Source organism: Rousettus aegyptiacus, unplaced genomic scaffold (genome assembly GCF_014176215.1).
Source record: "Rousettus aegyptiacus isolate mRouAeg1 unplaced genomic scaffold, mRouAeg1.p scaffold_m13_p_8, whole genome shotgun sequence".
NCBI lineage: Eukaryota > Metazoa > Chordata > Mammalia > Chiroptera > Pteropodidae > Rousettus > Rousettus aegyptiacus.
Genome location: NW_023416311.1, coordinates 68,538,677 through 68,554,580, shown reverse-complemented (window position 1 = coordinate 68,554,580; position 15,904 = coordinate 68,538,677). Strand labels below are relative to the sequence as shown.

Below are 15,904 nucleotides of genomic sequence, written 5' to 3'. Positions count from 1 at the left end.
GTAAACTGTAAATATGAACATACGTATGGAAAAGAATGGTGCTCGGGATGCTCCTACTATCTGCTTGTCCTGCATTTGCACTTAAGGGCTATTAGAAAGAGGCTTGCTGCTTGTGAAGATTGTGTACCGGTAAAGGAGGGGGGGAGTGGGCGTGGAGAGTGGGAGGCACTTGCAAGAACATATGTTGGATTCTTTTCATTCTCCTCTTAGTAACAATGATTGATGGCATCTGGTGAGTCCCCATGTGTCACTTTCTTGGTATAGTTGCAAGTGGAGGTGCGGGAAATCAATAAGGGCTGGGCAAATGACGTAGGTAGAGAAGGACAGGGCTCTTGATACAGTGACGAAATGACATTTCTCACAGTTAAACTTTTCAGTAGTGTCTTCTAGTGCTGTTACTTCACTACTTCCTGCTGAGAGCCACTCAGTCTTCATACCTCTTCCGTATTCTCCATCTCCGGAAAGGGTTACCTTTGAGCACAAGATACCTGAAATTTAAGGGAAGGAAGAGAAGGAAGGAGATCCATACTGGATGTGGTCGTGTCAGTTAGGCTTCTTATGTTTTGAAATACGGCTTTAGCTGTGGCATTCACTTGGAGTTCTAGAATGTCCATTATTTGACAATCCCACATTGAAAGTTTGCTTAGGAAGTAGGAAAGGGCTGTAACAAGACAGTCGAGAGTAGGAAGGAGTTGTGGCAAATTAGGTAAGTTTATAGTGATCTTCTTAAGCTTGTCGCTTTCATTTTCCTGCCGATGTTGGGGCAAGTAAATGTTTAAAAGTGTAAGAACAGTGATTATTTTGTGGTTAGTTCATGTGCACAATGCAGACACATCCAGGAAGGAGAATCTGCTGCATCAAGTCTTCAGTTGTTATGTAGGCCAAAATTTATGCGGAAACCTCAGATGAGGGTTGATTTGCCAGGAAACTCTTGCTTAGGACTTTCAGTTTGTACTTCTTTTCTTTTCCTCTGCACCCCAGCTCACGGTTATCTTGCAAAACGGAATGTGCTTTGCACTGCAAGTGAACATTACAGCCGTGTCCTGCCTATAGCAAGTTCCAGGGAAGGCAGGTAGACAGCCCAGATTTTGAGTTCAGTTCTCCAAGGCACTTTGGTCTGCTTTTTTTCTTGCCGGGTGTTCTATGCCCCACAGTTTTCACCCAGAGGACTTTAGACCTTGCCCATTCAGGTCAGCATGGCCACAGTGCTTAGGCGCATAGGAAAGACACTCCATAAAGAAAATGTGCTGTCTGATGGATCCCTTGGAGCATTATTCTTTAAACTAATGCTCACTCGCCTAACAAATTTTTTTCTTTTTGTGAACATTTATTTCTTGAACACCTATTGCATGTAGGGGACTTTTAAACCAGGTGACTCCACACATGGTATCTGGTTTAGTTCTCACAACATCTCTGTGAGGTAGCTGATGTTGTACCCAATTTGCTGAAAGTAGAAATTGCGGCCCAGGTTGATGGCTGCGTTCCATGGTAATCATGACCAATCGAGTTGAAGAACCAAGGTTAAAGCCAGGTTTTAGGGAGGCCAAAGTTCAGTGCTCCCTACCGACACCTCTGATAGTGACAGCAACCTCTTTAGCTAGTCCCAGAGAGTATGTTCACCTTTATCCTGTAAAAGTACAGGTGCACCTTGCTTTGGGAAAACAGTCTATGAAGATCAGAATTGGCTTAATTTAGTTTTAGAGAAAACTTCACTGTGAATTTTTGCTTAACGAGTGAACATTCCTAGGAAGTGAGCTCAGACACTGTTCACCACATTAATCTCAAAGGATTTGTCAGAGCAGAGTGGGGTGTGACAGATATGTATGCCATGAAGGTGACAGCCTGGACTGAAATCCCAGTTTACTATTTGTGTAACTTCGAGCAGGCTGTTTAACTCTCTGAGCCTCTTTCCTTCTCTATTAAAGGGAAATTATCCCTATCTCATGGGGTTAGTGGGAGAATTGTTCATGTAAGTGCTAAGTGCCTGCTAAGTGCTGGACGATGTGCTAAGCAAATGCGAGCTGCGATGGTTTTGGGTTGGCATTGTCAGTATGGTGGAAGCCCCTGTTACGGTGGAATCCTGGTTCATGAGCATATATCAATATTTGTATGGCCCCTACCAAATACCATTTAAGTCTAACTTGTGTAAGGCAACAGAGCATGTGGTGTTGGCAGGAGGTGGGGGGCGGGGCAGAGTCGGCTTGTATTAGCTAAGAAGATGCTGTAGACTGTGATGAGAGGAGAAGGCCTGTTTGACACAGTAAAATGCTGGTTTAGTTGCTGCCCCGTAGACGTGCGTATGGCAGGAGACAGCTAAGCAAATAGTGCTGAAGGACAGATGTGAATAGTGAATTATGGTATCAGTTAGGCGCAGAGTGGTCCTGGATATACCGTGAGCAATAAAAGCTACAGTAGCTACAATTGAAGGTATTTTTTTATGTGCCAGGCATGGTTGTTGTACTTTTCTTCTATTAACTCACAATAGCATCCCAAAGCAATATTATTATCCATCCCCAATTTACAGATTAGGACACTGAGACATAGACCCCTTAAGTCAGTTCCCCAAGGCACACAGCTTGTAGGCAGCAGAGCTTGGGTTCAGCCTCAGATATCTGGCTCCAGAGTTTGTGCTTTTAACCATCGGGCTGTATGTCTCTCAAGACAAACAGGGTTCTTGCTCTTATGGAGTTTACATGCTAAGTAGGTGAGTCCGTCAAACAAATAAATATGCTATAATCTGCTAGCTAGTAACAAATGCAGTGAAGAGAAATAAAATTGGGTAAGGGGTTTTAGAGGATGATGGGGATTATTGTTTTAGCTAGTATATTACTTGCTTGGACTGCCATGACAAAATAACAGACCCAGTGCCTACGCGACAAAAATTTAGTTTGTCATGGTTCCGGAGTCTGGAAGTCCAAGATCCTGGCGTCGGTGGGATTGGGTTCTTATGAAGCCTCTCTCCTTGATTAGCCAGATGGCTGCCTTCTCCCTGTGTCCTCAACAGCTTTCCCTCTCTGCAGAAATAGCCCTGGGTCTCTGTCTGTCCTAAACCCCTCCTCTAATAAGCACACCAGTCTTAAAGGCCCTTATCCAAATACTGTCACATTCTGAGGTACTTAGAATTAGAACTTCAACATGTGAGTTTGGTTGGCAAACAATTCTGCCCATAATATTCCACCCTTTGGACCCCTAAGATTTGTGTCTTCTCATATACAGAATGCATTTATCTACATCCCAGGAGCCCAAAAGTATTAACTCGTTCCAGTGTCAACTCTAAGTCCTAAATCTCACCTAAGTATCATCTAAATATATAGGTGAGCCTTGAGGTAGGTATGATTCATCCTGAGGCAAAAAAATTCTTCTCCAGCCATAAACCTGTGAAAGCAGGTATGGGACAGATATTCTCATTCTAAAAGGGAGACATTGGCAAGAAGAAAGGGTCCTGCGTCTAAGCAAAACCTAACAGAGCAAATTTCATTCGATTTTAAAACTGGAGAGTGATCCCTTTGATTCTCTGTGCTTTGGGCCTAGCAGGGTGACAGCCCTGCCTGCCAGAGACATTTGGGCTACAGCCCGGCCCAGTGATACCAAGGAGGAGACAGAGTCTGGGCAGCCCTGACAATCTCTGAACCACCTTCAGGGTTATTCTTTTATCTTGATAGACAGCACAGCAGAGAGTTCTGTTGTCCCATCCCACAGAATCCCAGGAATCTGAGGGCACTCCTTTATCGTTGCCCTGTCTCCGTCCCATTTCATCTAAGCCGGTGGTGTTCCTGATTTAGTCAGCCATCTCTGCTCCTGATTTTGCTGAGATGGCTGACTAAAACAAGTCACATTTTTTATGTGGTGTTTATCCAGCCACACCTTTTGTATTCCCTCCCTTTCTCATTTTTTGCAGTATTGATAGGCTGAGAATTTTCCACATCTTCAAGTTCTGAATCCTTTTTGCTTTACAATTTCTCCTTCGATTTCTCTGTCTCCTCTCACATTTTACTATGAGCAGCAAAGATGATCCAGGCTGTGCCCTTGATTTGTTTCACTTGTTTTATGTATTCTTTAAAGACATTCCTCCTCCTTTACCTTCTATGTCTTGAAGCCAGGCCGATGACGTGGTTAGAGGTACATGACGAGATAAGATAAATGTACCTAATATTTTCCTTAAGGGAGAATCCTATTGGTTAAGTATCTCAACTAACATACTTAAAAAAAAAAATAAGTTTAAAGTGGGGTTTTTGGGTTTGGTTGGTTTTGTTTGTTTGTTTTGTCTCCACCTGCTTCCATCCCTCATCACAAACGAGGTTAAATCACAAACCACCATTTTCCCCTCTAAGACCATCAGACTCCATTTTGGCTCAAGTGTTAAGCATAATCAGTAAACTCTTACTTTTTACAGACTGGAAAGAGACAGGAACTTCAGAATACACTGTATTTCATTATTTTCTGTGTTATAATAAAAAATTAAGATACAAGAAAAGATGAAGAGTTTTACCAATAATGTGATTATATAGGGAAAACCACCATCAGTATTTTGCTCTATGTTTTTCAGTCTGTGTACATTAATTTTAATATATGTAATTTTAAACAAAATTATCTTCTATAAATTTGCATTCTGTCTTTTTCTCTTAATTTACTACCAATATATTTCCTTGAGTATTCTATGAAAATATCTCAAGTGGCTATATAACATTCTATCCAGTGGATAAACATGATTATCAGCACTAAAAGTTGTTTCTAGTTTTTGTGTTACACAAAAGTCTTGGTCCATAGCTATATTTTTAAAGTTATATTCACGAAGTAAAATAACTGGCTTGCATTTTAAGTTTCCTGATGTATTTCTGATGCATAACGTGCAGATTTCAGAGTGATATCTGTGTTCAGATTATGATTTTTCCAGTTACATGTGAACTTGGACAATATATTTCATCTTTCTTGGTATCTTACTCATTTTTTTTTTTTAAGGAAGATGATAATTCATTGGGTCATGGGAAGAATAAATGACATTTTATGAAATACCGGGCCCTACACTTAATAGGTGTACAAGAATTATTTACTATTATATCATCGGATTTTTTCCCATAAAGTTTGTACCAATAGTTTATAACTGTTCAGATGTATTGGAGAGAAGATCGTATAGCTGAGAACCTACAGGCACTTATATTTATTATATGCCAGTAGAGGGCATAAAACATTGGAAGATTCCAGGGAGGTGTGACTTGTAACTCTTCTCATTCTCGCTCCAGATCCCTGAATACAAAAGGCTCCAACACTTTTCCAGCATAAGCATTTCTTTTCAGGCTTATGTATTACTTTAATTACAAGTTGAAGTGTTAACTATCCTTTATACACTTAGCTTTTTTTCTCCAGTATATGAGTATTATTTTAGAAAAAAAAAAAGTTTAAGTCAAAGTATTATTAAAGCACTATTAAATATTTAACACTTGAACCAAGTCATCTAAGATATCATTCAAAAACCACGATACATCCTGGATAGATGATTAATTAGGACAAAGCTAAATGGAAGTTCAGTATCTGGTTGGTTCCTATAGTTAGGAAGAATTATGAATAGGACATGTATTGAGTAGCAGTGTATTCTGTGAAATAATCTATCCAAATCTATCTATCCATTTCTTTTTCAAAATTTATTTCAAAATAGTTTTCAAAAATTAATCAGACCTGTTACAAATTGGGCTACAAAATTTGCAGGCTTCCTTACATCCGTCAATGCCGCAGGCCATTCTGTTTACTTCTCTTTTTGCCTTACCCCATGGCTAAGGTAACATAGAGGAAGAAGGGTAACATTGGTGCATTAAATATCCTTCTCTAAGAAACAACTCACTTGAAAAGGTTCTTCCAAAAATTTATTTAAAGTGAAGGGACCCACATGAGTGACTTCTGGGTGTCAGCTATCTGCAAGAGTCTGCACTGGTGCAGTTTCATTTAATCCTCAAAACAACTTTGAAGTAGTTGAATCTAATACCATTGAGAATCTGAGACTTACTGCTCAGTAAACTGAGGGGCTTTGCCTGATTCCCTCCTTGAAATGGTGTCTGGAACTACTAGATGCTCAAAAATATTAATTGGATTAATCTGGCAAGGTCACACATCTGGTGAGGGAATAGGCTAGTTTCAAACTTGGGGATATGCGTATACACACACACACACATTTTTTTTACATTCTATCTATCTATCTATCTATCTATCTATCTATCTATCTATCTATCTAGAACATTTTATTTATTTTCCCTGCTTCCCCTCTCTCCCTTTCCCTCTAGTAACCACTACTCCAATGGACATGCTAATATTTATGGCTAATGTTTGCTGGGTTCTTACTGTGTGCCAGGCACAGTGCTAAACATTTTACACAGATTCTCATTGACTCCTTCCAGCAGTCCTCCAAGACTAGATAGATACTTTAAATTTCTTCATTTTATAGAGAAATTGCTGGTATTGTTCTGGAACTATGATTTGAACCCAGAAGGTGTAACTCCAGATGCTATGTTTTTAGTCACCAAATTGTGCTGTTTCTATCAGTTGCCTGTCATTTGCTTACATGAAATGTAACAAATGTTCTGGAGAAAGAAGTTCTGTGGTCAGAAAAATGGAGAAATGTTGGGTTAAAAGTAGATAAACTTGGTTCCCTACTATAGGAATTCCCTGAGCTTTCAGGATGCTAATGCAACTCATGAATTCTTATGAAAAGCTATAGAAGGCAACATTTTCTGAACTCATTGAGCCTCTTTTCCTCACCACCCCCGGGACACTATTAGCATCTCACTGAGTCAGCATTCTGTGGAACACAGTTTGGGAAATACTTGCCAAACTCAACAGATTCTGCTGTAGCATCTATCTCCTAAAAAAGAGAGTGAGAAATAAGAACTTGGAAGTCTGCTCCATTCCTTTTAGGTCTTGGAGTCAAATGTTGATTCTTCTCATGGTATTATGTGCCAGTGTTTTAAAGAAAAAAGTTAGCATCATTTTAACATTTTACATAATTTTCTTATACTGAACCAAATAAGTTTTGTATGAGAGAAGGATGGGGTCCCATGGATGAGCAATGTGTGTTTTCCTACATCCTAGTTCTCCTGAGCTAATAAGGCTGATGGAATCGTGGTGACAGTTTTGCCACAGCCTCCAGGGAATGAAAAAGTCTTACCATGAGAACTTAATCTAGTCCTTCTGACGTTTTACTCTGTTGGCACAAAAGGTGACCAACTACACCGTGTATATAAAAATATCTGGTCTTTGTTTTTATTCTTTTGTAAAATATTTCATATGCTGATTTTCACAACATTTAAGAAGGGAAATTGACTTGTAACACTTGAAAGTTCATGGAACAAGGCGCTGCATTAAAAGAGAGTTTATGCAGAAAAAACACACTTTCTGGGTTTGGGCCAGCAGTTCTACTTTTGGGACATTTATTGCATACAACACTGTATGATAGAGACCAAGATTTATAGTTGGTGATTTCCTGAATAACAACTCAAATCGCAAATGCCTCAGCGAAACAACTTTCATATGCTCTGCAAGGCACATAAGTAGCATAACAGAATGGCTCGTTTGTCTCAGGATTTTCATGAGTTTGGTATTTTTTATCTCTTGCAAGACGAAGTGACATTAATTATTTTTCTTTTTAAACTAAACCTAAAATTGGAAAAATTTCACCTTTCTCTCTCCTCATCCTTCTCCCTCATCCTCCTAGCTCTCCCTTCTCCCAGTTTCACTTGGATCAGACCATGTACATTTATACATAGAGCTAATTATGGAAACCACTTCAACTCAAAAAAAAAAAAGTTGACAAGGGACTGCCTGAATAATGAAAAGGAAATTTCCTTTACTTTCATTTTGTTTCTCTGTGCCTGGCAAGTCATCTAAATTTTCCCTAAAGAGAGAAGAGAAAACAAACAATATTAATAGGAAAGTAGCCCCTCTACCAAGAAAGGTAAAGTTCTCCAGCAGCCTTTAAGATGCTAAGAAATGGTTTTGACTTTTGCTTTGGGACAAGGTAGTCACATATTGGTGTTGGAGTTCAGTAGGAGCAATCAATAGAAGGAACAGGGAAGAAGCAGTAAATGCAGGGTCAGCAGGAAGACAGCCAATTCTCGTTTTCATTTCTGTGGATTTTTAGATCAAATCTGAAGACAGGCTTTTGATGACATATGAGGTCCTTCTGGCTTGATTTTTATGTATGCATACTTTATGTACTACCCATATGTAAATCATAGACATATAGATCATTGGAATAGAATTGAGAGTCTAGAAATAACTTTTCAAATTTATGGTCAATTGATTTTCAACAAGGATGCAAAGGCAATTTAATGGGAAAGGTATAGTCTTTTCAACAAATCGTGATGGGACAACTGGATATCCACATGCAAAAGAGTGAATTTGGACCCTTACCTGTCACCAAATACAAAAAATAACTCAAAAATGGATCACAGGCCTAAATGTGAGAGTCAAAACTACAAAGCTCTTAGATGAAAATGCAGGTAAGCATTTGTGACCTTCAGTTCAGTAATGGTTTCTTAACATGACAACAAAATATATAAGCAACAAAAGGATCGCTAAATGGGACTTCAACAGAATTAAAATCTGTGCCTTAAAAGACCCATCAACAAAGTGAAAAGTCAACACACAGTATGGAGAAATATTTTCAAATCGTATATCTAGTAAGGGACTAGTACATTGAATATATATATAAAAAGAACTCTTATGACTCAATTATAAAAATACAACCCAACCAATAAATAGGCAATGGACTTGAATAGCCGTTACTCTATAGAAGTTATGCAAATGGGTGGTAAGTACATAAAAAGTGGCTCAGTATTATTAGCTATTAGGGAAACAAAAATCAAAATCCTAATGAGATGCCACTTTACTAGGATGGCTGTAATCAAAAAGACAGCTAAGTGCTAGGAAAGAGGTGAGGGAAATCAGAATCCTCATACACTGCTGGTAGGAATGTAAAATATTGCAGCTGCTTTGGAAAATAGTCTGGAAGTTCCTAAAATGATTAAACATAGAGTTACGTTATGACCCAGCAATTCCACTTCAGGGTATATGCCCAAGAGAAATAAGAACATATGTCTATGCAAAAACTTGTATGCTAATGTTTAAGCAGAATTATTTACACTATCCAAAAAGTGGAGAAAACCCAGATGTTGATAAACTAATAAATGAATAAACAAAATGTGATATATCCATACAGTGGAATATTATTTAGCAATAAAAAGGAATGCAGTGCTAATGCATCCTATACCATAGATGAACCTTGAAAACATTATGCTGAGTAAAAGCAAATCACAAAAGGCTCTAGATTCCATTTAAATGAGGTGTCCAGAATAGGCAAATCCATAAAAAGAAGTTTTAATGGGTCGGGAATCTAGAGGTAAGTGGGATGTGACTGCTACTAAGTTAAAGCTTTCTTTTTGGAGTGATGAAAATTTTCTAAAACTTGAAAAATTTTAGATGATCTTACAACCCTGTGAATATGCTAAAAATCATTGCATTGTGCACCTTAAATGGGTGAGTGTATGGTATGCAGATTATTTCTCAATGAAACTATCAATAAACAAAACAACATATTACATATTTACAGTGTCATATTGAATTGCATTATAACTTAGGACTGAAACTGAGTTCCCAGGGTTTCAAGTGACCTGTTCCAGTATATTCAGCTGGTGATCACAGAAACAGAATTTCTGAACATCAGGCCAATTGTCTCTACATTGTGATTGTTGTAAGAAGTTTGATGCCAACCAACCATAAAAATGACAGCATTTGTTTGTTCGTTTGTTCGTTTTTGATTTGACCAGGTAATGCTAGCTTGCGTAACAGATAAGCTATTGAGGTTGAGATTGGCAATAATTTAATTTTTTCTCATGTAGGTTTATTGATCACACACTCACTAATGACTGGCAGGAGTTTGCATGTAGTATATGATTAGAAGACTTTTTGAGGTCCTGTCTAGGTTTGCAGCAGTTCATGGGGAGGCAACCCCATTTGGATAGGCTCTAAGCTTCCCATATCTAATTGCTGCTTGCAACAGCACCCACAGAGGCAGCCCAGGCCATTTACCATTTACATTAGTGGGGTAGGTGACGAAAAAGTGACAAGGAGGGAGTTCTTAAAAAAAATGAAACCCTATGAAATTTATTCAACTCTAACAGTGACTACACTGTCCTCTGAACTTATACTACAAGAGTGACAGTATGTACATCTCCAAACCATGGAACTCTTCCTGCTACTCTGGAAATAGCCTGGAGCGTTTTGTTTTCACTTTTATTTTTACACTAGGCTGTGGACTGAACTGGAGGATTCATTCTTTTGTTTGGTGAGTTATGAGAAGTTGAAAGTTAGAATAGGAGAAGCAGAAGCCCCACCCCCCACCCCCGGCAGCTTTTTGATGTTTTTTAATTACTAAATATGTGACTTTGGGCTTTCTGAGCCTCAGATTATCGTCTGCAAATAGTGATCCTAATAACACCTCTTCTTTATGGGGTGGTCTCAAGGATAAGCGATGATCCACATAAAATATTAAGTCCAGATTCTAACACAAAATGCTGCTTAATAAATAGGAGTTATCACTGATGATCATAATAGCATCATCCTTTGATTTTCAAGGAAGTGAAGAGGAGATACCCTCATTGATGCCTGATGTTGCAAAAATGTACATTTAATAAGTCTTTGTCAACGTTCTAACAGATTTTAAGATATAACTGTGCTGATTGGAAAATTTTTTTAAGCAGGCTGAATCTTTTATTTAATAACAACTGATTGCGTACCCACTATATATAAACATGTTGACAGTACAAGGGATTATAAAGAGGAAAAAGAAGTGGCCTTTGCCTTTGAGAAGTTTGTAACGTCATAAGCATTAGCAATGACTGTATTTGAATAGGCTGTAGCTAACCTACATTTTTGATATCATCAATGTTTTAAGCTACCTGCACATATATTCTAATAGAAACAAAAATAAATGTGCTTATCTTTTTTTTAAGTATGTTAAAGTCTAAAATATCTTACTTTGGAGTTGTTTATGTTTTAGCTTCCTCAAACCCTGTGCTCCCAACTGTCAACTTATCTCTCCCCACTATCACTACAGATTGTCATCTTACCTCTTCCCCATCCCTCACACATGCGCCCCAGTTACAGAAATTATATATTGTGCGAAAAACAATTTCTTAAATTTTTTAAGATAATGATCTGAAAACAGATTGTGTTTTAATGTAAAATAGCACAATGCTATAATTTGTAGTTTATTTAGATTAGAAACTATCTAGTGCAGTGACTTCAAAATTGGCCAGATTTTTAAAAAGACAACATTATTATTGATTTCTTAAATTTTTAAAAATTTGCCGTCTATAATACTCATACCAAGTTCATTTGAAACAAGGTTTATACAAAACAAGCATGCTTTATTTACCTGTGTATGATCTGTGACAGCCAAGTTCTTCTCCTTTTACCTGTTCCTGTCCCAGTTTCAGAGTCCTGCTCGGCTATTAGAACTGGGATATCATCCCATCCTTCTCATTCTGTCCCCTTTAGCAGGGGGAAAGCTAATGTCCAGAGAGATTAGGGGATGTATTTGAGGTCTCACAGTGGACATGAGGCTGAGTCCTGGTGCAGAGATCTCCCTTCATACCAGGCCCTTTCTCTGCCTGGCAGTATTTCTCTTTCTTCTACTCCCTTTTCTAAGCTACTACCAAGTCCTATTACTGTTTCCTTGAAATGTTTCCTGTTTTCCTCCCTTCCCATTTCTTCCTGTCTAATCTTGTCCCTCAGGTTCTCACAATGGGAAAAACCTGACGGAGTGCCTTGTCTCTGGGGGCATCCATCATACAAGATTCATTTTCTCTAATTACCGCTCTCAGCCTGTCACTCTTCTGCTTCGAAGCTGCAGGAGCTCCCTGCTTCCTGTGGCAGCAAACATCAACACTTCTCCAGAGCCTGACTTCCCTGTATATACTCAGCTTTTTTTCCTTTGTCCCGGTGAATCCTAAAGGCCCCAAGTCTACTCTGGACTTTCTCCATGAGTTGGTCATGTTTCCTTTCTGCTTGTAGTCTGTCCTGCTTCCTGGCTCTGGTGCTCCTCCTGCCTTTCCAAATACTCCATTTTTCTAGACCGAATCCAGATCCCTCCACTTTTTCAATGTTTTCTCTATTATTCCAGTGATTACCCAATGACCCCCTCTCTTTATTCTCCAATTTTTTCTTTCTGTGCACTAACATGCATAATAGCCTCTCATATATGGTTCCCTGGTTTTTCCTTACAATTGCGTTGCCTTCTTAATTATTTTTAGTGCTCTTTGAAGATAGGGCTTATGTTTATATTTTTCTCATATATTCCTTGTTTTACAGTGCCTAATAAGTGGTCAGTAAATACTTCTTGCTTATTAGTGGTTCTTTGAGCTTTTAAAAGATGCTGTCCAGAGCTACAAGCAGTTCAGACATTTTACAGTGTTTGCTGCTTGGATCAGGATCAGTTGTTAATACTGCAGAACAGTGCCCCACTGTCTGCCAAATGTGGATAGGATCAGCTGCTGTTGTGTTAACGATCCTCTGGGGCGACTGGCTATATGGATACTTGTACTCACACTAACAGTTTATGATTTGTTTGTGGATCCATTGCAGCAAGGTGGGGAGCTCTCCCACTGAGAGCCTGCACACCTGCCTCTTGGATCTTACAGTAGGTAGTAGCTCCTTGAGCGTGGCTAGGAATGGCATTATCCTTATAACTGACAGATTCTCAGCACACTGGTATGAAATATGAACTGCCCTGGCTCCCTTCCCACTGTGTGTCCTTGAGCCAGTAATGACCTTAGTGTTCTTTTTCCTACAATATTGGCACAATGTCCTAAGATTTAATCTGACCTTGTTCTGAAATATTTTTTCAGAGCCCAGTAAATACTGTACCTTCCCCAAAAGGTAAGCATGTTGTAATAAGTTCCTGGTATTGGATAAAGGAATGCGTATTATTTAAAGAAGACCATATCTGCTTTCGGAAATTCGATGTTCCTTTTGCATACCTTCCTACCTTTCCTGGTAGTCATTTCTGGACTGAGACAACTGCACATTTTACAGCAATCTTGAATTTTGCTCTCCCAGAAGCATAACTTCCATAAGAATCTCCTTTACTAAGGGCTCATGAACTGGAATTATTTTTTCTGTAATGTCGGCAGAACTGATTCTACCTGTACAAAATAGGTTGGCTTTTTTTCTTCTCTGGTACAAAAGAACATTGTCAGAGACTCAGATAAAGATGAAGTTGACAAGCTCTGGCATGGTAGCGAGTTCAGTGTCTCTACACTTGTATCCCTTGTTCATCTCTTGTTCTGAATCTTTGTTCCACTCAGAAAGTCCTCTTTCCATCTGTGACACCTAAGGATGTTTCTAATCCTGCTCCCCTTAATTACTGTCTCCATCATACTTAGTGAGATGTCTGCATCTCTTCATTTATACAAAGTCACTCAACTGGGAGTCACTTTAAGGTTTTTCTTAATCCCTTTAGGTGGATGGAAGTCTGCTTAGTTGAAGAATTGCCACCAACCACGGAACTGGAAGAAGGACTCAGGAATGGAGTTTACCTTGCAAAGTTAGCCAAGTTCTTCGCCCCGAAAATGGTATCAGAGAAAAAGATCTATGATGTGGAACAAACACGTTATAAGGTAACTGAGATCTAATTGGTTTTGGCTTCCAGCTAAAAGTGAAACTTCAGCATTTCATTTCCTTTCCCTTCTTTTAGTGTTTCTACAAGAATTGTGTGGGAGGGGGTTTGTCTTTGGTCTTTGAAGCCTGTTAATAATCATTCCTGAGGCAGCAGCAATTTTAAAAGCAAAGTGTTTCTATTTCTAGGCTAAGGCCGAGAGACCTCTGATTTGTGGGGCTCTCTGCCATTACTCCTTCATGGAGGTCATTTTTATTAGCACCAGTAAATGTAAAAGTGGGGGCACTCGACCCCTTCCTTTTTTCACCACCACACAATTTATTACTCCCCTTGTTCCCACCAAGGAATAAAATATCCAGCTGGGTCTTGAACTTGTGGCCCCAAAGAGTTAGGGCCAGTGTGATAAAATAAGCAGTAATGTTGACTAATCAGGTAGGAATTCCTTTCCATTTGCTGTTTAAAACAAAATTATTTCACAGCTAGTTTGAGAAGGTATATGGGGGAGAATGCAAAACCAAATACCAATCTTGTATCAAAAAAAGTTTTGATATTTTAGAGAACATGTCCAAGTATTTACAAATAAAGTAATATATATAGGATTTGCTTTACAATAAGCGGGAGGAGGTTGCATAGGTGTTTCAAGACCGTTCATGAACTCATAATTGTTGAGGTTCGTTGAGGTTGAATGATGAGTACATAAGAGTTCATTATACTATTCTGTCTCCATCACACTTTTTATGCTTGAAATTTTCCATTGTAAAGTGGAAGAGGGAAAAGTAAATGCTGACATAAAAGACCCCTGCATTAGATGTGTCTTCAAAAGGGAATTTAACAATGTGTGGCCTTATTCCTGGAATATGTGATCTCTTACCCCTTCAGACCAGGGTTTCTAAACCTTTGAAACTTGATTCTTTATTTTCTTAATATGTTGTATTCAGTTCTTTCTATCAGTATTTTTTATCTGCAGATTTTCAAGTAACCTAAAAAGTTTTTTCTCTTCCATTTGCAAGGACGGCATTAAATATAGTTGAAAATGGAATGAGTTCCCATGCATCGCATGATTCACAGTATCCTTCAGTTGTTATTGAGACAAAATTTATTTTTAAAATATGTATATCGAATTCAGAGCATATGTTTGAGTAATCATTCAGGCTAAGAGCAGACAAGATGAATTGACAAATTTTTTTTTGACAAGTCTGTTTTCAGATAACTAAGTAAAAGTTTCTGCCTTGAGTAATGTTATGAATAATATGTTTGCATGTTAAAATAAGTTTGAGTTTATTAAGTCACATGTCTCGCCCTAGAGTTTTCAGCTTATTATAGCCTTTCACAAGACTTTAATGAAACAGTGACTTAGCTAGCCAAAATTAAAGTTGACTTTTAATTTTGAAAAATATTTTTAAAGTTTCAGAAAAGCACAGAAAAAATATTTGTATACCCACATCACAAAATAAATGAACATTTGTCTACATTTTAGAACACAAGTTTTCTTTTTTCCATTGCTTCTAATAATGGTTATTACTAAGATCTAAGCCTATTAGTACTAATAGCCATGTAGATTTAATGAAGTTAAGATATAATTTGGGCCAGACTCCAGCCCACCCTAAAAGAGAATTGTGCGTATTTTGTTTTGATGTCTGGATGGTGGGAATCAGGTCAGAAAGACAGACCTTCAGTGGATCCAAGCCCCAGAGCAGTGGGCTAATTTTTTCCTCCGTCTGGGACATCAGACATCTTGAATATAGGTGTCTCTTTCCAGTTCCAGTTGTGGACACCCTTGTGGTAACTTAAACTGTATCCTCCCAGCCTTAGAGGCCCTACTCTTTGAATAAATAGCAACTTACCTTAAGGACGGGGACAGGGAATATATTTCCAATCTCTTATTACAAAAAGTGTATCTGTGAAGCCTAGGCAGGTGAGTCATCCCTAAGTTAAACATTGTGAGAAAAGGAAGAGCTGTGTTTTGCCATCCCCCACCCCATCGGGCCCCTGGAAGACTGGGTGCCTTGAAGAAGAGATGCTAGGAGAGGGATGGAAGGGAAAGAAGTAGCAGAAGGCGGGGGGCTGACACCAGCCGTGACGTGGGAGAAAACACGGGACAAATGGAAACTTCCCCTCTGTCGAATCACTGGAGAAAAGAGGCTTTTCTTATTTTCCCTTTTATCAAATCCCCGAAAGTGACTAATATCCTTGAATGGGGATTTTTAGTGATTTGCCATGTAATCATAAAATTTTATTTTA

General features: G+C 38.6%; 1 protein-coding gene across 2 annotated transcripts in view; it reads left to right on the top strand.

Moving 5' to 3' along the window:
- Nucleotides 1-15,904, top strand: part of IQGAP2 (IQ motif containing GTPase activating protein 2) — a 248,303-nt gene that overhangs the window by 109,964 nt on the left and 122,435 nt on the right. For both annotated transcript variants that reach the window (XM_036225610.1, XM_036225611.1), the window contains exon 3: nucleotides 13,508-13,664. In XM_036225610.1, coding sequence (XP_036081503.1) covers nucleotides 13,508-13,664 — 157 coding nt within the window. The remainder of the gene's footprint in view (nucleotides 1-13,507; nucleotides 13,665-15,904) is intronic.